The sequence below is a fragment of the Phyllostomus discolor genome, chromosome 4, assembly GCF_004126475.2.
Source record: "Phyllostomus discolor isolate MPI-MPIP mPhyDis1 chromosome 4, mPhyDis1.pri.v3, whole genome shotgun sequence".
NCBI lineage: Eukaryota > Metazoa > Chordata > Mammalia > Chiroptera > Phyllostomidae > Phyllostomus > Phyllostomus discolor.
The window spans coordinates 36,364,262-36,388,699 of record NC_040906.2 but is presented as its reverse complement, the minus strand read 5'-3'; the positions used below and the strand labels follow the sequence as shown (position 1 = coordinate 36,388,699).

Sequence of the window (24,438 nt, the reverse complement as noted above, 5' to 3'; positions counted from 1 at the left end):
TAAAAAGTTGCAAAAATAATGGAGTTGCCATATATCCTTCATCCAGCTTCCTCTGTCTTACATAAGCATAGTACAATTATCAAAACCAGTAAATCGAAAACTGTACTTGAACAATGATTAAAAACAAACAAACAAACAAACAAACAAACAAAAAAACCCCAGTAAATCAACACTGATACAATCCCTATTAATTAATCTAGACCTAATTAGAATTTCTCCAATTGTCCCACTAATTGTAACACACTTTAAAAGATCCATTATTACTTTTCAATCTTGAACCTATCAAAGTCTCATTCTTTCCTTCCATTTCTTTTTTTAAAAAAAATTTTATTATTGTTGCTCAAGTACAGTTGTCTCCATTTTCACCTCACCACAACCCCCTGCCTCACCCATCCCCACCTCTCTGCCTTGAACCTACCCTCTTTGGCTTTGTTCATGTGTCCTTTATACATGTTCCTTGATGGACCATCCCCTATTTTCCCCTGTTAACCCTTCCCCCCTCCCCTCTGGTTACTGTCAGTTTGTTCTTTATTTCAGTGTTTCTGGTTATATTTTGCATGCTTATTTGTTTTGTAGATTAGGTTCCACTACATGCAAAAATTAAATTCCTTACATTTCTTAAAAAACAAACAAACACCTAACTGTAAACAACTGAAAGTTTAACCATAAAAGACAGTCAAATAAATCAGTGTCTCTACATGTTGACATTTATATAATTATTGAAATGATCTTTTGAAGATTTTTTATGATATAGGGGAATACTTAAACTTTAAAATGCAATTACAAAACTGTATACAAATGATCTCAATATTTTGCAGATAAATAGGTATGTATTTAAACATTTAGAAAAAATTGGAAGGAAATATTCTACCATTTTGACGGTGTTTATCTGTAGACAGTGAAATTTTGTGTGGTTTTTAATATTTCACTGTTTTCATTTATTTTACAAATTTCCTACAGTGGGTCACATTTCTACTTTATAATTTTAAAAAGTTATATTTAAAAACTCACCTAGGGATGACATTTTTAATTTCTTGATCATATTAGCAAGTATTATTACTCTTTTGAATTGTGATAATGATATTTTGCTTCTATAGGAGAATGTACTTAGTTTTTGGAGCTGCATGCCAAAGTAGAAGTGCTTTCTCAACAGCTTAATCATTTACTTAGAATTGGTTTGTTTATATATATACATATATATATATATACATATATATAAATTTTATATATATATTTATACACACACACAGAAAAAGAGGAAGCAAAATAAATGCTCTTCTCCTGAACCCTTCCTTCAAAAAAAAAACCTCAGAGAAGTAGATCAATTCATCAAGTCTGTCAGTAAAGAAGAAACCCTAGTCATGTTGCTTTTGTGTCCCAATGTAGAATTACAGATGAAACAAAAACTTACCCATCGTCTGAATTGTTTTATACCTGTAGTCAAATTCATCTTGCAGGTCTTCTAAATATTTGGTGTCTTGTTCTGTTATCTTTTTACAAAAGAAAACATACTCTCTCAGTTGTTATAATTAAGCATGTCAGTGGAACATCATCAATATTTCAAAATATACTGTTTTATACTTCTAGTTTCCAGTAATACCCTAAACTAACTATACTCATGTAGAACCTACATTTATAAACAGCTAATTCCTATAAAAGTTGAATAAAACTTGGAGAACCAGACTGAATTTACTTTTCCATTTTCTCTACTTAACTGGAAATCTTTTAGCATCTTACCTCTTGTTTGTCAATTAGTTCCAAATGATGCTACTAATGTCATTTTTTTTACCTGAGAATATGAATACTTTTTCCTTTCAGTTCCATATAATTCTGTGTTAGTGTACCAATTATCATTTTGCTTCAAGTCTCCTTTTTAATCTGCTGCAGTTTATGACAATTCAGTATAATTTTTGTTCCTTCTCTACTTCTTAGGAAAAAAAAATCTGTGCTTCCTCTGTCTCTTGTTTTTATCTCTGAGATTTTTACTCTTCTCCAAACCTGCTGATGGTTTTTGCTCATACATAACAGGTATTTAGTGTTGAGATCTGGGCTAAAGGCTTTTCATGTATTATCTCCTGCAGTCCACACAACAACCCTATGAAGGTGGTTATCCTCACTTGTACAGATGAAGACACAGAGGTTTAGAGAGTGAAGTAACTTACTTGCCTGAGGCCGCATGGCTCCCCAGTGGTGGAGTGTGGTGGTGGGTAGGCTCAGTCTCCGGTAGTTGAAGTTAAAATGCTTCCCCATAAGAAATCTTTTCTAATATGAGCATAGTGTATGAAAGGCATTTATCTTATTAACTAATTGCTCCATTGTCTCTGTAGGCACTAACTTTGGGCACATAGGAGGAAGGTACTTGTATGGGCACAACAGCTAGGCTTTCTAGGCATCTGTAAGATCACTCACCTGAACACTATTTTTAATGGCAGCCACTTTGTGCTCCACATTCCTCTGTCTTTCTGAAACTGAAGAACTTTGTAAGGATTTCTCCAGAGGTCCCTGGAAAAAGAATGTCTTGAAATTTCAATCATGTTGAAAAAACAGATTTATGATGAATGTAGTATATGTAGTATACTTTGAACTGAGGTTTGGATCAGTGTGATATGAAATACTCTATAGCCATTAAAAATCATGCTGTAGAAAAACATTTAATGCCATTTAGTGTCAAATTTTAAAAAATAGAGACAATTATAAAAATACAATATATTTATGATCTCCATGGCTTATACATATATTTATAAATATATGCATATATGTATAGACATATATATTCAAGTATATGTGATTGGGAGAATACACACCAAAATGTTATAAGTATGTTATCTATGAATAGTGAGAGTATAGATGATTTTATAGTTATTTTTCTTAATTTGCTATAATAGACCTATATTACTTTATAAATTCTATAGAACTAATATATGTAATTTAAAAATTAGTATAGTGAAACTACATTGTTAGAATTAAATGTAGAATTGGAATTAAATTCAGATGAATCTGACAGCATGAGAATTATTTCTACACTAGAACAAAGGGAGTTTACTAAAGAATATGTAAAAATGTTAGCCTCATTAAATAGAAAGGCTAACCAGCTTCTCCAAGCACCATTTCGTGGCCACTCTAATAACCTGGCATTGAATGTGTTCCTTTGATATGAAGTTACATCTAGAATTGATACTCGTATTCAGAATACAAGTTAGAGATATCAGCATCCTCTTCACATTACAGTTGGGTGGGGAACCATGATTGGAAAGGTTGATGACATGGCTAAAATCCACAGCGAATCAGTGGTGGCACCTCACGTGGAACCCATGTTCTTGACTATTGATCAAGTGTTCTTTCAACTACACTACTGTCTTCAGATTGTAAAGCCTTTATAAAATTTGCTCACTCTCATGTAGCCTCTGTTACTGTCCACTTCTTTGAAATTTACGAACCAGTTCTTTTGTGGCAGCATGTGGTTCTGGTAGGTTATTTGCAGAATGACTTTGACTAGCATCTATTTAAATAAGCTAATGTCACTAGTTTAATTGATATCCAACATTTGGAGGGAACACACATACACAGACACACACTAAAATGATGAGAGATAAGAGGGATACAAAAAAGATAGTTCAGAATATAAATATGAGAATATAATATATTAGTGATGCATCTTAATTTTATCCTGAAGCACTGATCAAACTATATTTACTTTATAGACTTACTATACTTTAGATTTTAAATTAAATAAAAATAACACCATCCTCTTTTTTCATCTAAAAATAAGAATAGTAGATTTTTAAAACTTCATACTTTTCTCAAAATAACCATAACCTGACAACAACTAAACCTAAGAATTTTTAAATACTTAAAAATTATTCTTGGACCTTCAAAAATAAATATTGTGGTGTGATTTACTACATTATGGAAGATATCACTTGGAAAATTGATTATTGATAGACTCTTTTAATAAGGATTATTCATTAAAGATTTCATTGACTCCTCTAATGAAGAGGAGTCTTTAATGGAAGTTCTGAATTCATTCAGAATAGTGGGGTAAAATATCTAAAATATGGAAGAGCAAATTATATTCAAGCAATTAACAAGCAAGTATTTGTGGAGTTTTTGTAATACCAAATTACTACTCGTGGAGAAGTTTGGACTGGTGGGGTAGGAAATCAGGATCTACTGAAGGGTTTTGAGCAAGATCAATACCTGAGGGTAAATATGCTGAGGGAAGCAGGGTTCCAAATGGTAGGAATTCATCTAGGAGGTAGTTGCTATATTATTGAACCAATGTTGTAAGACCATGGGCCAGAGTGTGACCAGTGGAAACAGAAAAATAAATGTAGAGATAAGATTCTAGAAACAAACTCTGGAAAAACTTGATGATTATCTCAATAAAGAAGCAGAGAAACCCTGACTGGTGTGGCTCAGTGGGTTGGGCATTCTTCCGAAAACTGAAGAGTTGCTGGTTCAATTCCCAGTAGGGCACACCCCTGGGTTGTCGGCCACATCCTTGTTGTGGGTGGGCAGGAGGAAAGTGATGTTTCTCTCTCTCTCTCTCTTTCTCCCTCCCTTCCCTTCCCTCTAAAAATTAATAAGTAAAATCTTTTTTTAAGGAAAAAAAAGGAGCAGAGAAAGGGATCTTACTCAAAGACGCATAGACCTTGATTACAAGTGAATGGAAGGATGGTGGCACCAGTAACACAGGTAGAAGAAGCTGGTTTGCAAGAAAAGAATTTCTATTTGAAAAAAAGTTGAGCTCCAGGTGATAACAAGATTACAAGTTTAGAACATATTACCTGAATGGGCATGTTGGCTGCAGCCAATATTCTCCTCTCTTCCCTTAAACAGTTTGAGATAACCACAGCTACATGCATTGGATTTCCATGAAATTTTCCCTGAAGAAAGTGAGTAGAAACAACATAAAAGCCTAAATATATACACTATAAGGAAACATTACTCTTTGCAAATCAAAAATGATCTCCCAATAAATATGGGAAATTATTTGGGATTTGTTCCAATAACATTTTATAAAACCACAGAAACTTATCTTTTGAACGTAGGCTCCTGTGGGGCATATTGCTCTGTCTTCAAACTCATTTTATTTTAGGCTTAGGATCAGGTTTAGGTAAAAAAAAACTACTTACTATGGACCATGTTGGTCCCACCTATTCCCTGGTTAACTATGTGCTTCATGGTGTACTTAAAGCATTTCTTTCAGTCCCTGTTTGGTGGTGTTCATGTTGACTAGCTCAGGGGAGTTGTGTAAATTGAAATATTCTAATCCCTTTAAGGGGAGGATGTGTTACCCACAGTTACCCTAAGGTAACTGAGTGTCACCACTGAGTGGCCACCACTGAGTGTCTCGAGCGCTCACTCACCTTACCTGCCAGGCCCCTATAGGTGTCTGTGTTTTCTGGGTTTACAAGACTAATTTGAACAACACCATCATTTTAGTCATAGCATTAACCTTCTTTGTTGTCAGAACTTTTCCAAGGCAGGATTAACAGGAAGCAGAGTAAATGTAGACAAATGCATTTATTTAGTTTCCCTCTGCTTTCCTCTATGAAGAGGATGCTCATTATCCATGAAATGGCAAAAAGGTCAATCAATTGCAGAAAAGAAAAAAACAATCTATAAAGTAAAAAATTAGCAGTTAATCAAAAGTAGATTATACAGACTAGTAAACCAAAAAGTTTTCCTAGAAAAGAAAAGAGGTTATTGGTTGTGAACATTTTTGTGGCTTTGGCTGCTGTCACAATTTTACTAGAGGATGCATGCTAATTAGCACTTCCATTTGTGAAACTATAGTAAACAACAAGTAGCTGAGTTTCTGCTCTTCCATATTCTATGACCTTCAAAACTCTTCTCCACATCCCCCTTAAATCAGAAAACTCCCAAAGAGGGGGAAACATGAATTGACAGAAGCTCATTAGGTAAATAAATTAAAATAATCCTACTTGTAAGCAAGGACACCAAATTTCTTATTTCTGTATGCTGAGAATTTCAGATTCATTCTAGTTAGAATTGGTTCCTGTAGTTAATTTTCACATTCACTAATTTTTTTCCATATACCTTCCAAGAATCACCATCTGGTCTTTGTTTTTCTGTTAACAGTTTTTTTTGTTAATCATTTAGATCCTATCTTTCAACATTTCTCAGCTCTATTGTGTACACTTTGTCATTTTTCTTCCCTACTTAAACTTCTACCTTTCCTTTCAGATTCAGTTGCTCCCCGTGTCTTGTAAGGTTAAACAAAGAATCACCATGGTTTTCATCCAGGCTATCTTTTCACTTGCATTTTTCCTAACTTAGTCCCTCACTTAAATGATTTGAGACAAAAACATCTTAGAAAAAGTTGATCACTATGGATTCAAAACCAAATTAGCACTTTTTTACTTTTATAAGAATCAAAGATGTACTTATGGTCACCTTTCACTAGTTAATATATACACCTCACAAAGAAAAGAGCAACAACATAACAAAAGTCAAAACCAAAAAACATTCCTAAGTAAGTGTTGGTAGAAGGAGGGAAGGAAGAGAAATTACCGTTTTCTGTTATGATAGTGTATTACACATATCTTCTACTCTGTAGCTTATCTTTTCACTGTCTCACAGGGTCAATGAATAGAACTTTTTAATTTTAATGAAGTCAAATTCATCCCTTTATGGATAGTGCTTTTCATGATTTAAGGAATCTTCCTCTAACCTGCAGTCATGGAGGTTTTTTTCCCCTACATTATCTTTTTAAGCCTTTATAGATTTGCCTTTAATTTTAATTCCCTGGGAGATTGTTAATAATGAGAGGTCCCCTTCACTTTTTTCTAGATGGATACTCAGTTCCAACAATACTTGTTGAACATTCTGTTCTTTCACCACCACTCTGCTAGACCAACTCTGTTATAAATCAAGTGTCTACATATGGATGGGTTTGCACTGAAACCCATTTCATCTTATGGTTCTGGCTATCTCTTCTCTATTAGCAAACTGTCTTACTTACTAGTTCTTTATAATAGGTTTGATGTCAAGTAGAATAAGTTTTGTTTGCATTTGCATATGAATTTTAGAATCAGCTTGTCAAGCTATATATACACACTCACAATTATGTTGAAAATTTGAATGGTAATAAATTTTTAGATACATTTAGGGGAGTTGGCATCTTTATAACTGTGTTCTAATTCATTTTTATGTTTTCTTTAATGTTTCTCTATGAAGCATTGTAATTTTCAACAGAGATCTTACACATTTTGACAGGTTTATTTCTGTGTAGTTTGTAGTTTTAATAATGAAGTAAATGGCATCTTTCTTGTTTTTGCTGGTGTGTAGAGATATATTTGACTTTTACATACTGATTTTGTATTTAGCAACTTTTCTAAGCTCTTATTAATTCAATAATGTATTTATAATATATTTTATAATTCTAAAATTTATTTGTAGATTCTTTTGGATTTTTTGCATCTAGAAATCATTATATATATATATGATTTTATAAATACTGATAAATTTTTCTTCCTTTTCAATCATCTAGTTTCCATCAGTATTCCACCCTAGTCCTAAAGACTTATTTAAAAATGTATTGGTGGTTTGGGCTGTGGGGACAGAGGGATCAAGCAAAAAAAGAAAAAAGAGAGAAAGAACTCATGAATACAGACAACAATATGGTGATTCAGGTGGGGAGGGAGTGGGTGGCAGTAGAAGAGGGTATGGGGGGATAAATAGTAATAGAAAAAATAAAAACTTTTAATGGATTATTGCATAAAAAAGAAATGTATTGGTTAATCCCCAAACATAGGGATTTTCTATTAATCTTTTTCTTAAACTGATTTTTTTATAGATTTAAAAATTCTAATCAGAATTGGTATTCCAAATGACTTCAGTCACTTAAAATTTATTGAGATTTGCTTTATGGCCCAGCATATGGGCCTTTTATAAATAGATGTTTCACATGAACTTGTAAAGAATGTGAATTTGGCAGTTGTTAGGTCAAATGTCTTATACAGGTTCATTAACTCAAGTTTGTTAATTCTGTTGTTTAAAGTTCTCAATCCTTAATAATTTTTGCCATATTAATTGTATCAATTATTGAAAGAGCTATGTTAAAATTTATTTTGTGAATTTTCTCTTTGTAGTTCTGTCAAAAACATTCAGACTTGTTATATATTACTAATGAGTCAAATCTTTCATTGCTATGAACTGACCTATATCTCTTTTTGCCTTGGGGAGAAAATGTAAACTATGACATTATTTTTTATCACTTAGAATTTTATTTTATGCTTATTGAAGGAATTATTTTTGCCCTGGCCAGTGTGGCTCAGTTGGTTCGAGTATCATCCCATAACTGAAAGGTTGAAGAATTATTTTGGTTTATCTAAACATATAGACATTTAAAATCACTTATCAATATTGTGCATATAAGAGGGTGAATATACATGAAATAAATTGGTTAATGTATCCCTAAAACTTCTTCACATACATGTTAGAATTCAACTTCTCTAAATTTAAATTATTAGCATCTATACTTTTTAAATAAAATAACGTCTTCTGAGTTATCAAGAATGTTGATGAGGTAACATTTATTTAAAGTGTACACAACTACTGTCTCCGTTTTGTAAGTTTTGATGATAGGATTTTCTTCCCTTTTTTCCTGTTTTCTTTTTTTAATTATTGTTCAATTACAGTTGTCCCCATTTCCCCCCCATTGCTCTCCCCTGCCTACTTTCTTGATCTTACCAAAAGTTCTCAATAGAAAGTTTTTAGACAAAAACCAGACTCACATTCTTTCTGCAAATTGTCCTTAATGGTTTGTTGTCTAAAGCATTGAGGGGTTGTAGTAACCTAATCATGCCATAATGATTAACAGTCACCCCACTACACTTTCAGGTGAAATTGTTATTTAACTATTCAGATACATGTCTATAAAAATCACTGAGAACTAGATTATATCATAGATTCTCAGATATCTATTCCAGGACACTTCTAACCAGTCCTCTGTCAGCCTAACCATCATTCATAATATTTTGGTTCATTCCCAATAACCAAGAAGTTCTTATTCTTAGACATTGTTTACACTTTAAATTCAATGGGGTGGTAACCAGAAATTGGCAGTTAGGCATAAGATTACCCAAACGCATACCTGTGATCCCTTTAAAGATCCTTTTGCATTGACAGTATAATCTTAAATCTTGTCAGAGAAAACCAACCTCACCCCCCTGCCCCCTGTAATGCTTGTTTGATTAAATACATATTTTAGTAATTTTCAATGGTATCACGTTGGAAGTTAAGTGCAGTCTGTTCAAAATCAGCAGGAAGTTTCTGGTAAATGGATATTGTTCATCTTAATGATAATCCTGCACAGTACAAAATTTGTTTACTCCAGCTTTCCATTGTTCTGAGATTTCATTCATCTATTGTGAGGAATTTGGCAATTTCTCTTGCCACTGTTGCTTTGTGTATGATAGGCATTCCTTTTGCATGAATCTCAGTAATGAAAGGTAATATAACTTCTGGTCGGCATCTTTCTTCCTTCTTACATCCTGTAAAGCACTTTATTGTTGCTTTAGAAGATAATAGGGAATTTAAGATTATCCATTTAGTGACAAATAATTTTCTTAATATCAAATTTATACCCTGCTGATTTGTTTCCATTCCATTCTGCACACATGATAACTATTTCTTTCAATCATAGTGTTATATTGATGACACTTTAAACAGCAATTAGACTCGACAAGTGCAGTACCGACAGTGTGCATAATTCAAGTGAAGTGACAACAACATGAATAGCTATGACCCAATTTCACATCACAGGCAATGACAGTAACATTGTGTTTGCCATCTGACAATGGAATGCTATTGAGTATATGATGCAAAGAGATGCTATTGAGTATAAGATGCAATTTGATTTCAGAGACGTTAAAATGTGGGGGGAAAAGTCTTAGAATCAAAGAATATACTGTTTTAATCTTTTTGCTGCTTTATGCTAAATTCCTTGGCTTTCCTTAAAATTCCTTTTCTAATTTAAATTCCCCTTTCAACTAAATTCTAAATTTGACTTGTCACTAAAGAGTGACTAGTTCATCTGCTTTTTTTCTCCTGAGTGATGCTTTTGTCCTCCCAAGTGATCGTAGGAGTACCAGTCAGAGGTAAAGGACATGAGAAAGCTTGCTTAAAATAATCTCCATTCAGGTGGCACAGAATCTGAATTTTCACAACTAGACAGTTACTCTTTTGAGTTCTTTTTCCAAGGATCCTCTAAAATGCAAACACATGAGGGAGACTTAACACTACATTTAATTAATTTCTTCTGCATTGTGAAAGATTTACCAGATGTTGTTCTCTGGCTGCAATGACTTAGCAACTGTAAGAGGAGAGTAATGGGTCCCAGGACAAACAAATGAAGAGGTTTCAGCAGGGCCTTGAAAGAGAGCAGCAAATGTAACAAAGGAGGCTGTGGGAGTCCGAAGAAACATGTAACCAACAACTATTCTGAGCATGGGTTCCTCCAGGAGCTAACCCTGAGACAAGGATTCTAGTGAAGAAGTATGACTGGGAGTTGACCTCCAAAAAGACACAGTTACGGGAGTGGGTAAGTGAGTCAAGGAAGAGAAGGCAGGCAGTAAAGGGTGTATTACCAAGCCACTCTGGTAACCAGTGTAGACATGTGATTTAGATTTAGCTATCCAAGGGCTTTGGGAAGTGGAGTATTTTTACAGCTCTTGTCATCATTAGCCCTGAAGCAAAAAAGATGCAGATGCTGGCAGTTATAAGTCCACCTGATTAAAACGATGAGGCCCAAGGGGATGTGGTCAGTGCACTCCCTGCCCCTGCTATATACCAGCTCTTTCCTAACCTCTGTTTTAGACATTTTGGATTTTTCATTTTAAAATAACCTGCAGCCATACTGCACTCAAATGTTGATATTTCTTCTTTTACAGTGTCTCTGGAATATGAAGCAGTTGTCTCCAATTACATAGTAAAATGTTTCATGTTTTTACTGGTAATCTATAATCTCCTGCACAGTTCTGTTTGCCAGCTACTAGCTCTCTCCCCTTTTATTACCCCAAACACTGCCATTAAATAATGTATCCTTTACATTATTTGTATCCTTTCCCCTTACCAGTGTCAGATGTACTGGCCAGTTTCTACATGACAACATAGTCTCAGTTTCAGCCTCTTATTATTTCCTTCTCTTTGTTCTGAACACACAATTTTTTCTTAATGGTTCTTTTTTCTACCCAATGTTTCCTCACTAGAATCATAAGTGAAATAAAAAAAAAACACATTACATCAGCAAGTGTATCTAGTTGTCTTAGGCAGATTTAGGTATAGAATGGTCAGCCTAATAGATGTAAAGAGCAATTATCTTTCATAATAATTAAATCAACAATGAGATACCACTACATATTCATTAGAAAGGCTAAAATCTGAAACATTGACAGCTCCCAATGCTGACAAGGATGCAAAGCAATAGGAACTTTCATGGTACACGCACTGTGGAAGATAGTTTAGCAGTTTCTTAGAAAGCTAAAACTATTCTCATCATACAATCCAGCAGCCACTTTCCTAGGAACTTAACCAAATAAATTAAAAACTTGTGTCCACACAAAAACCAGCTCACAAAAGTTTATAGAAGCTTTATTCATAATTATTAAAACTTGGAAGCCACCAAGATGTCCTTCAATAGGTGAATACATAAACAAGATGGAATATTTACAGGATGGACTATCTACAGGATGGAATAGTGATAAAAAGAAATAAGTTATCGAGCTACACGAAGACATGGAGAAAAATACAAAGGATATTGCTAAGTGAAAGAAGCCAATTTGCAAAGGCTACATATTGTAAGACAAGACTATGGAGACAGTAAAAAAAACAGTAGTTGCCAGGGGTTTGCAGGGAGATGGAGAGATAAATAGTGGAGCACAGGGGATTTTTAGGGCAATGAAAATACTCTGTATGATACTGTAATGGTGGGTATATGACAGTACACATTGGCTAAAACCCACAGAACTGCATTAACACAAAGAGTGAACTTTAATGTAAACTACCAATTTTATTTAATAATGTATTTTTGGCTCATCAGTTCACTTACACCCTAATGTAAGATGTTAATAGTAGGGGAAACTCTGGCAGGGGAGGGGAGAGGCTAAGGGAGTATGTAAGAACTCTCTGTACTTTCCACTCAATTTTTCTGTAAACCTGAGAATGCTCTAAAAAAATCAAGCTTATTTTTATTCTTTAAGTATATTTTATTGATTATGCTATTTCAGCTGTCCCACTTTTTTTTCACCCCTATCCTTCTCTGCACTACATGCCCCCTCTCACCATCATCCCCCACCCCTCTAGTTCACATCTGTGGGTTGTACATATAGGTCTTTGGCTTCTCCACTTCCCATACCATTCTTAACCTCCCCTTGTCTATTTTGTACCTACTAATTATGCTTCTTGTTCCCTGTACCTTTTCCCCTGTCATCGCCTTTCCTCCTCCCCACTGATAACCCCCATGTGATCTCCACTTCTGTGATTCTTTTCCTTTCCAGTTGTTTGCTTAGTTTGCTTTAATTTTTTTAGATTCAGTTGTTGAAAGCTGTGAGTTTGTTGTAATTTTACTGTTCATAGTTTTGATCTTCTTTTTCTTAGATAAGTCCCTTTAACATTTCATATAATAAGGGTGTGGTGATGATGAATCCTTCAACTTTACCTTGTTTGAGAAGCATTTTATCTGCCCTTCCCTTCTAAATGATAGCTTTGCTGGACAGTAATCTTTGATGTAGATCCTTGCCTTTCATGACTTGGAACACTTCTTTTCCAGCCTCTTATTGCCTGTAAGGTGGTCTGTCTCGCTCCTCAGTTGTTCCTCCCCACTTAGTTGCACACAAATGTGGGACTGCCTGGTCCACCGCCTTGCCATGTGTCCTCTCTGCCCCTCTTATCAGTCTGGATGAATGTTTCTTCTTCAACTCCTTGGTTGTCAGACTTACATACAGTTTGATTTTCTGTCAGTTATGGTTGTTTTGTTTTTAAATTTGTTGCTGTCCTTCTTATCGTTGTCTGAGGAAGCAAAGTATATCTACCTATGCCTCCATCTTGGCCAGAAGTGAAAAATCAAGCCTATTTTTAAAAATTGTCTTACTAGCCCTGGCTGGTGTAGCTCAGTGGATTGAGTGCAGGCTGCGAACCAAAGTGTCGCAGGTTTGATTCCCAGTCAGGGCACATGCCTGGGTTTCAGGCCATGACCCCCAGCAACCACACATTGATATTTCTCTCTCTCTATCTCCCTCCCTTGCCTCTCTAAAAATAAATAAATAAAATATTTAATAAATAAATAAATAAATAAAAATTGTCTTACTGAAGTCACAGTTCTGACACATCCTCATGCTATTCCTTTTGCCAGGAACGAACAAACTCAAATGAATAGAATTACATGCCTTTCTTGTTCACTTAGCATTAAATTCTCTCATCACCACAAAGGTTTTCTTGATAAAAATGATTAATGCCCTATTTATGTTCCTAATATAGTTCCTAATAGTTCCTTAAAACAAACTAGCTAAAAAATTAGCTACAGGTATATATAGCTTCTCTTAAGTAATTTTTTAAATTAAAAGAAAGTAGTTCTTAAAAGCATCAAGTATGTCTTCTACAAATTCTGAGAACGTTTCCTGAGCCACGCATGTTCTCTGTCTGTGAACATTTAACTCATCTTGGACAATCGCTCTGCGAATCACTTGTTATGTAAAGTCAAGGGACTTGGGCCTGAGGCTGTCCCTGCATGATCTTAGGCAAGTCACTTCTTCACCTTCATTACTTTATTGCCCTGTCAGTTACTTGGAAAAATAATACTTGTCATTCATCATAGAGTTATTATGAGGGGCATGCCACACAATTGAGAAAGAGCTTTGTAACTTGTAAAGCCCTGTATATAAATATAAGGAGTTTTCTATGTTGCCTCATGGGGATGTTAGAATTTAAATCTTAGAAATGGTAAATCAATAATAACAGGAGATAAGAAGCTTCCTATTAGTTTCACAGAAATGACCAGAACTAATTATAAAGCCAATGAAGACTGAGTTGTGTTCCAGGAAATATATTTATGTGAATAGAAAAGAAACTCCAGAAGAAAGAAGACTGTGCATTAGGGTTTTCAAAACATTAGACAATAGGGACTTTCCTGGCATTTCTTTAGGACTAACTCTCATAGGTGCACCCACATACACTAAAAGCTGCTTTGAATAAAAAATTAACACACAGAAGCTAGTAATTAGAAATAATAATACAGTGCTTTCACCTGAGCATAATTCATATAACCTTTGGGGGGGAAATAATCAACACTGTACTTTGTATGCATAGAGAAAAAACCTGGGAGGTGATGTGTCAAAATCTCATAAATGATCATCCTTGGGGAAATGGGATTGGTGGGATGGGGATTTACACTTTTACCTCCATTCTTCGGTATTGTTAGCATTTTAAAAATCACTAAAGATGTGTTACTTTTATGGTTAAAACTAAACAAGCTGTGATAAATTAAACATAAATACTCTATATTAGGACTTTCTCTTTGCTTGATTCAAGTAGGGGTTTTTGTAAAAGATGTTGGTTTTAAACAGTTGTAGTTCAGGTGAAAAGAGAAAAAAACAGTGCTGGAGCCTCGTTAGATAATTATGATGATGAAAATTCAATGCTTTTGGGGAATTCACAGCCTTGTAATTAAGAGATAAATGAATTGCTTAATTCAAAGTGACAGGAAGAGAACAAAGTAGATTCTAACAAACTCTACTTATCATTTATGTGTTTGAACAAAACAATAACAGAACCTGCCATTTATGGAACATCTATGATGTGCAGGGTGCTTTATAAGCTTTGTTCTTAACACTGACAAGAGCCCGAAAGGTACATATTAGGAAGCCCAGTGGTAGGGTCATTGGTGAAAAAATCATAGAATGGGGAAGTTACGAAGGAACTCTTCAAGTCCAGGTGTCTCATTCTACAAGCTATGACCTTTCCAAATGTTACTGTTTTTTTTTTAATGCATTCTTTCTCTATCTAACCAGACCACTTGAGCCACAATTGCATTTAACTTTATTTTACCTGGAAATGATAAGTCTGTTCAAGGACAAACCATTCTTTGTGGAACCTCAAGATAGCTGCAGCAGTTAAACCAAACAGAAATGACTGTGTTTAATTACAAAATTATTAAATCACTTTTCTTAGGACCACTTAGGTTTTAGTACCTCTGGTAGTTATATTTGCTGTTGGTAGAGGCGATTTCCCATGGACCCTGGGTGTCCCTCATGATCTTGCTGGGCATGCCAAGAATGCAAGTTCCTGACCATTGTTCAGGGTTGTATTTGTAGCAAGCAACCTTAAGTGACAAGACAATGCCTCCCCTCAGCCAAGAGCAGGCTTGCTTCCCCCAGCTATAAAAGTAGTGAATTCCTCAAGTTCAGTGTTCATCTTCTGTCACACAACCCACTGAGTGTGCAGACAACCATGATGGACCCACTGTGTCACCCCTTTAGGACTTCAGAGAAATGAGGAACAAATGCCAATGAGCATGAAGCTTTGACTACTGCTTTTGCTGTGAATAATAAAGTCTTTGTCTCTGGTCTAGGAGCCTCATGTCAGTTCCTAGCATGCACAAAACGATAACAAGTTCACTTGTTAACTTGAAAGCAGAGTAAAATCCCAGAACCTGAACACTTCTTCATACCCTCTTGTGCTGTAAAATTTTTCACATAGCATTTCCATAATTTATTTCTATGTCTGATTTCCTGTCTAGACTCTCTGTCCTTCATAAGCAGAGATTGGTCTTCTTCAAGCCTAATTTTGAAGTAGCTGTCACCTGATAGGAACATCACTAATTTCTGAAGGATGATCAAATAAGAGGATGAATAAACTGAAATAATCCTCTTGTAACTGAGAGAAAAATAGAAAAAACATATTACTCAATCTCTGTGGTGGCAAAGACCTCTATCATTAAATCCTTCTAGAGGTTTTATTAGTCACTTGTCCCTAGTACCAGGGGATAAGAAACTAGACTCTTGAGATTAGTTAAAAGAAGACAGAAAGGTTTGAAATAATCCTGGAGATGGCAACCTTGTTTCTCAAAGGCCCTGGTTGACCAGCATCATTGGTAGTGAGGCCACCTTGGGGAGACTTGAACTGTGAGGATTGTCTCTCCAATGGTGATGATACTCTGAGTCTCCTGCTTCCTGTATAGTTTGACACATTTTCTACTAATGATGAGTGATTTGGTGTCCTTTGCTTATGTCTGGTAAGGTCCTTTGGGTACCCTTATTCTCCTGAGAATAAGGACACACCCTCATAATTAAAGAGTGTTTAGACAAGACAAGAAAATGAAATGCAAATTGTAAATATTGGTAAAGAAGGTATACACATATCTCTTGATGATATAATTGTGTATCTAGAAAAAAAGAAGAGATTCTAATAAAATAATTCTGGAATAATTAAACAAGATAACATGCTTTTTGTCTACACTGGCAAAAGCCATCTAGAACTGGAAATGGGGGAAATGTTGCATTTAAAATAATAGGGAAAAGAATTTTTAAACTTGGGAATAAATTTAACAAAAGAGGTAAAAGACTTACAAGAATTAAGCTAAGATTGTATAAAGACTTTAAACAAAATTTGAGGGAGAAAACTTAAAAAAATAACATAGAATAAACATAATATAGACTTCTAGGGTATGGGATTTAATATCATAAAAATATAAATTTTCCCAAAATAAACACATATATTTAATTAAATTGAAGTTAGGTTCTCAAGAGTTGCCTTTGGAGGGTTCGGGTTAAAAGAAAGAGTTGATAACATTCCCATGGAAGAAGTGTTGCACAATAGTTAAGAAAATTAAAAAGGCCCATTAATTTTTTAGTGTTTGATGTCATAAAATTTTCTAAAGTGTTCTGTTTTGCTTTGCTTAAATTCACAACAACTGTTTGAGATAAATACTTATCACCCTGATTTTACGGATAAACTGATGTAGAGAGATGTTAAGTAACTTGAAGCCAGGATTCAGTTTGACTCCAGACTGTGTTTTCAACCAGTTAACCACTGGGCTATTGTCTCTAAGTGGGGAAAGAAGGACTTGTCATACAAGATCTTGAAATATACGGTAAAGTGTAGTATTTTTATAAAGCATAAATATAATACAAAGTCCACATTATAATCTATAGTATTGACATGTAACCAGATAGTAGAGCATAACAGAGAGTGGTGGGAAATTATCATATAAGAAAATTATTTTATTTAATAACATAAAAAAAGATAGTATTTCAGTTTGGTGGGGAAAAATGATTATTTAAAAAATCTTGCTGGTATAAATGTCTATCAATCCAGAAGAAAAAGTTGGATTTCTATACAAAGAATTTTATGTGGATTAAAGACTAAAATTTTTTTGAAGGTTAGAATAAATTCTGGAGAACATGTGTCTAATGGGAAACTTTAAACCAAGGCAGGATTCCCAGAAACTATACAAAAAGATGGATTTTTACTATATTTAAGTACTTTTGTATGGAAAAAGATGTCATAAAGCCAAATGAAATCTTAGATTGAGGAAAACATTAGTAATGCATATGAAATAATTATTTACCATGAAAGACATTTTTAAAGTAATATTTTTAATTTGAGATCTGTCCAGAAAAAGTCCATTCATTGTTAATATAACAAGAAAAGCTGGCATGACAGCGATGTAACCTGGCAGCCAAGGAGAATGGACTGGAATGCACATGTGTGAACAGCGATGACTTTACTGTACTAGTTGCAGGGGAGGTAGATGCTGTTTAGTGAGCATGTGTACTGTGTGACCATCGCATTCAAAATGAGCAAGTAGAGTAATGAAACTGCATCAAATTTTCCATTAAGCTTGAACATTCCTCCTAAAAAACTGTTGGGATGATTCAGAACGCTGCAGCTATGGGCAACTGGTGATTGGCGGCTTCATCACAATTATGTGCCTGCTCATGACATCACATCTCATGCAGAGTTTTTTTGCAAAACAGTAAATCACCCAGGCGACTCAGCCCACCTACAGCCATATTTGGCACTCTGTGACTTCTTGCTTTCCCCAAACTAAAGTCACTTTTGAAAAGGAAGAGATTTTAGACCATCTATAAGATTCAGGAAAATATGATCTGGCAGCTGATGGCAATTGGGAGAACTCTGGGAGGTCCCAAGGCGATGACTTTGAAGGGGACTGAGGTGTCATTGTCCTGTGTACAGTGTTTCTTGTGTCTTGTATCTTCTTCAATAAATGTCTCTATTTTTCATGTTACATGTCTGGATACCTTCTAGACAGACCTCCTGTATATAGAACTATTTGAAATTGATGAGAAGGCCCATAGAAGAAAGTGAATTGGAAATTGTCAAAAAGCCACATCCAAATAACTGATAAATGAGAGAATGAATGCAGAGAAAAGTGGGAGGGAGGGAAGGAGGCAGAGAGAGAAAGAGAGGGGGGGGGGGGGGGGAGAGAGAGAGATTAATTTCCAACAATCAGGTAGGAAAGAATGAAAATACCTACTCTTAATGGAGATATGGGGAAGAGGGTCCTTGTACACACTGTTGATGAAATGAGAATTTTAAAGCCTATTTGGAAAATGATCTGAGGATATCTATTAAAATTTAAAATATTTATATCTTTGACTAGTAAGTCCATTTCTAGGAATCCAACCTAGGAATGCATGTACAAAGTGGTCTGTTATCATGTTCTTAATAGAGGTAAAGAGAAACTGGAGGTCTTTCTGTTGCTCACCCAAGGGGAATGGCTCAATAACCTGTGACACATCCACTCCATGGACCATTTGCTACTGTTAAAATCAAGAGATTTCTGCAATGTAAAATTTGGAAAGCAGGGAAATGAGTAATAAAACTTCATTTTTAAATGAAAAAATCCTGACTTCCCCATTTATAAAATTCCAAAAACACAATACACATGGAGATAAATCATCCACTTTCCCATTTTATTTAATTAAGAGACTACATTGGTTGTTAACACTGATGTCTTTGGAGGTGATAACATAGATGGAGGTAGGAAAAAAAGAAGGGGAAAAAAAGGAGCTTGGAATAAAAAGCAGTATGTATGAATATCTAATTTATGGTAGATTATATATGACTGTTTACGGGGTAAAAGTGTGAAAAGATAGTGGTGACCAAAATGTTAATGGTGGTTAGCTTATTTTGGTGGAATTTCAGGGGATTTTTTAGTTTCTTCTTAGACTTAGTGTTATTGTTTGAATTTTTACAAAGATATGCCTTATTAAGGAATCGGAAAAAATCAAAAAGCTATTTTCATCATAACAAAAATTCCATTGGTAAAAACTCTTTTATTACTTTACATATTGTGCAGAAATTAGAAAATTACAGCTCCTAAAGCAAGAAGTGGAAAAATCATTCCAATGTAAAGACATAAAACCAGTCTCTGAAGACTGTTGACATTTACAAAGCAACCCTCAAAGTGTCCCTGTACACTTTCCATTGAACAAAAATCTGAAATCTATTTGAACTGTAGCGGAAGTATTAATATCAGATAGTATTGAGGGAAATGGAAACTGAAGGACTGCTAATATAATAATTCATAAGTAATGGAAGGTGAGTGCCCAAATGACATTCTTAGTCAACTGTGAACATCAAGCCAGGTCCTGAGACAATTCTAAAACTGTGAATCCTGATATTAGTTTACAGACACCCAGAGTGACACTTTCAAGTGGTCCCCAAACCAGCCTAAACTGTAAGGCACACTAACATGCTTGTATTTAATGTGATTTCTTCTCTCAGGGTCACTCTAGAAAAGACGCTAACTAGGTAAAATTTGACTCTCAGGTGCCAGAGCCTTTAAAATTGACCAGTTCTGGCTTCTATGACTATTTCTAATTTCAGCTTCCATCAGAATGTATTTACCTCATTCCCTCAGTTCTTAGCTCATTTAGAGCTAATTAATCAGGTGTAGTCACCTCTCACTTCTATTGCCTTAGATGAAAAACTTTATTAAACTGTATTATATATTTTATTACCTCAGGGCCTTGATCACCTGACATGCTGAACAAGCTGCACTTAAACAAAACCTATGTGGAGGCATGGTTTACAAAAAAAATGCACTGGAAAGTCCTCAGGATTTGAGGTCAGAAGTCAGGGTTTTACCTAGCTCTGTCATTAACTATAACATTAAAAAATAAAGCCAGTATATCTCTCTGAGCTTTGATTTCCTCCCCAATAAAATCTGTACCCTGCCTTTTTCTCCTAGGTTGTGAGAATCAAGTGGGATGTTCATAAGATCACAATCATTAAACAAAGGTCAATTATGTTTTTCTCTGATTGTAGAGGCAAAAATATCCTTTGAAAAAATTTTGAATGTGAACATCATTAAGAAAATAAAAATCACCCATAATCACAAGATCTGGAGTTAACTGATGTTAACATTTTGATGTGCCCATTTAGTTTTTTCTCATGTATATATGTATATACATGTAATATGTATATATTTACATATGATATTTTAATAGCTATTTAATGGTTATTTTAGCCCATCTGATTTATTTAATAAATTCTCCACTGTTGATATTTAGATTTACAAATTTTCACTATTAATGGGCTGTGAGATAGCCCTGATTAGTGTGGCTCAGTGGATTGAGTACTGGCCTGTGAACCAAAGGGTCACCAGTTTGATTCCCATTTAGGGCACATGCCTGGGTTGCAGACCAGGTCCCCAGTAGGGGGTGCATGACAGGCAACCACACACTGATGTTTCTCTCCTTTTCTTTCTCTCTCCTTTCCCCCTCTCTAAAAATACATAAATAAAGTATTTTTAAAAATAGGCTGTGATATATTCTTGGTTAAATCAACCTCATTAAATTATAATAATTAGATCTTATTTATTTATGTTTTTGCCTACTTGATATGCCAGAAACTTCTCAGTGTATTTTAAGTGTATTAAAGTGACCCACCACTACTTGATTTCTCTCATTTCTCCTTGTATTTACAATTTCCCTTATATTTTTATTTAATATTATTTGATGCATACTGATCCATGAATGTTATTTGTTCACTTAAAATTGTTTCTTTTTTAATACAATATTTGTCCTGATTATTGCTTTTGGACTGGAATTTGACATTACCTAACCAACTCGTAACCATCATGAGGATTAAATGAGATGTTACATGTCCTTAGTGCTAAATAAATGTTAGCTATTATACTTCATTTCTAGTTTACTATTATGTTATTAGAATATAATATGTATCGACCATACCTTCTTTTTTGTCTGTGTGTGCCCGACCTTTATCCTTGCCCAACCTTTTAGTTTTAACTCTATTAATACCTCATTTAAGGGGTAGTTTGAAACATTATGTTATTAAATTTTCTGTTATGATTTCAAGTGAGAATCTTCTCATTTTTAACAGAAGAATTTAACCCACTTACATTAATTACTATATTTAATATATTTGGTTTTACTTTTGGCACCTGGTTTTCTCTTTCTTTTGTCTGTCTTTTGCTATTTAGTTCATACTTCTTTTCTTTTATCTTCTCCACTGTTTTAGAAGATATACCTAGTTGTACATGCATATAGCAATTACCACTCAATTTGTCAAAAGTAGTTTTGCATGCCCAATGGTTCACAACTATTTATTTTCACCACAATCAACTCCTCTCACCGTGGTCTATACTGCAGCACTGACAGAATGGGCTGTGATTCATGCCCAGTTACCAGTTACACCGTTTCTTGTTTGACCGTTTTCACTTGCACCAATCACAAGAATTCGTGGTTGCATGACCATGACATTGAAACATCCTTTTTAGTGTCCATAGCAAAAGCTAAGTTTTAAAAATGTCCATGTCAAAATGAAGAGTTTATCCTGGCTGGTGTAGCTCAGTGGATTGAATGCAGGCTGTGAACCAGGCATCGCAGGTTCGATTCCCAGTCAGGGCACATGCCTAGGTTGCAGGCCATGGCCCCCAGCAACCACACATTGATGTTTCTCTCTCTTTCTCCCTTCCCTCTCTAAAAATAAATAAATAAGATCTTTTAAAATATATTTTAAAAAAAGGAGTTTACCATAATTTCATTAAATCTGTTAAGTCTATGAGGGAGGAACCCCCCAAAATGGAATTATCTTCTGGAGGGAAGGCCCCTTGTAGTATAGGCTTTTTCTGCTAGGTGAGTGTTCTAGGAACTCATCTGTATCAGTGTATCAACTGGTGTTGTTGTGAGAGGCTGCATTTGGCTTCAGTGAATTTTTTTTAAGACATTTTCAACACACTTGCCCATTTCATGATGGGTGATTTATGAGGATGCCTATGTACCCCATGCTGAGTGTTCAGCAATTTTTGACAAGAAAAAATGGAATGACCTCCATATCGTACAGTCTCTGTTCACCCAGTCTTGCCCCAAGCAACTTTTTTTATTTCCCTGGATGAAAACAGTCCTCAAAGGGAAACATTTTGCCAATGTTGAAGAGGTGAGACAAAAAATGGCAGAAGCATGGAGAAAAAATAGCCTCTTCAACAAATGGTCTTGGGAGAGTTGGATGGCTACATGCAAAAAAATGAAACTCAAGCACCGACTTACACCATACACAAAAATAAATTCAAGGTGGATAAAAGATTTAAATATAAGTTGATACCATTAAAGTCCTAGAGGAGAACATAGTCAGGGAAATCTCAGCTATTCCATGCAACAATATTTTCACTGATATGTCCCCTAGACCAAGGGACATAAAGGAAAGAATAAACAAATGGGATTTCATCAAAATAAAAAGCTTCTGCACGGCTAAAGAAAATAGCATTAAAATGAAAAGAGAATTAACTGTATGGGAAAACATATTTGCCAATGATACCTCAGACAAGGTTTGATCTCCAAAATATAAAAAACTCACATGACTCCAGTCTAAGAAGACAAACAATTAAACCCAATTAAAAAATGAAACAACGATCCAGAAGAACCTATGCACCCCAATGTTCATAGCAGCACAATTTACAATAGCCAAATGCTGGAAGTAACCAAAGTGCCCATCAGTAAATGAGTGGATCAAAAAACTATGGTACATTTACAAATGGCATTCTACGCAGCAGAAAGAAAGAAGGAGCTCCTACCCTTTGCAATCACATGAATGGAACTGGAGAGCATTATGCTAAGTGAAATAAGCTAGGCAGTGAAAGACAAATACTATATGATCTCATCATTAATAGGAATCTAATCAACAAAATGAACAAGCAAGGAAAATATAGCCAAAAACATTGAAATTGAGAACAGACTGACAGTGACCAGAGGGGAGAGGGGAGGGGATAATGGAGGGAAAAGGGCAAAGGATTTGCAGAAACAACTATAAAGGACACATGGATAATAACAAGGGGGAGTGGAAACAGGGAAGGAAGGTCAGGAGGGCTGAGGTGGAAGGGAGGGGTGGTAGGAAAAGACAGAAAACTGTACATGAACAACAATAAAAAATGTTAAAAAAGTAAATAAAACAAAGACTATTTTAAAGTTTAAAAAAATGTCAGGAGCACTGAAAGGCATCAAACTTGACGAATTCAAAAACTATTTTGATCAGTGGAAAAAAATGTCTCAATAGGTATATTGCATCAAGTGGAGAGTACTTTGAAGGTGACTTAATTTTAAACATGTAAGAATAAATAGAAAAATTTTTATAAATAAATTTTGGGTTATTTTGTGTCCCCTCTCATATATCCACATGGTTTCTTTGTCAACCATGAATGTATTTTATGCTTCTAGAATGTATTTTAGATTGTCATTTTTGTTCCATTGGCTTTGGTCTCTTCACCACTTGTATGTGTGTTGGCCCTTCTGTCTCTGATTTCCATGTGCTCTGTTCCCTCATTCACACCATTGTGTGCTTTAAGTTTGCCTCCCACGTCATCTGTTTATTCTCCATGGTATCAATTCTATCCTTCTCTGTGTCCAACACAGATTTAATTATATTCTTGTTTCTTTTTCTCTTTTTAAAATTCTTCCTTATCTTAGTTATCATTTCCCTCTTTTTATATTATCCCATTGAACTTTTCATTTTAACCTATTTGCCTCTTTCAGACTTTTGCTCCTATTTCATACACATGATTTCCTGAGAAATCCTTTGTACTGTGGAATAGATAATTTTCAAAAGTATACTGTCTTCTAATACATCAAGGTGACCTTGCCAAGCTCTTTCTCGCTCTTTTTTTAAAAAAATTCTCATCAGAGGACTTGTTTTTGGCTTTTAGAGAGAGAGAAAGGAAGGGAGAGAGGGTGAGAGAGAAACGTGAGTGCGAAAAACTTTGACTGACTTCCTCCTGCATGTGCCTGAACCCAGGATGGAACCTGCAACCTAGGTATGTGCCCTGACTGGGAATCTAATCCACAACCATTGTATTATGGGATGATGTTCCAGTCAGCTGAGCCACAGCAACCAAGGCTGCCAGTCTCTTATTATGAATATTCTTCCTCAGTCTCA

General features: G+C 34.9%; 1 protein-coding gene across 1 annotated transcript in view; it reads right to left on the bottom strand.

Moving 5' to 3' along the window:
• STAT4 (signal transducer and activator of transcription 4) overlaps positions 1–24,438 on the bottom strand; it is a 95,897-nt gene that overhangs the window by 33,164 nt on the left and 38,295 nt on the right. The window contains exons 4-6 of the mRNA XM_028509522.2: positions 4,788–4,886; positions 2,410–2,502; positions 1,412–1,490 (exon numbers count right to left, since the gene is read on the bottom strand). Of these exons, the coding sequence (XP_028365323.1) occupies positions 1,412–1,490; positions 2,410–2,502; positions 4,788–4,886 (271 nt within the window). The remainder of the gene's footprint in view (positions 1–1,411; positions 1,491–2,409; positions 2,503–4,787; positions 4,887–24,438) is intronic.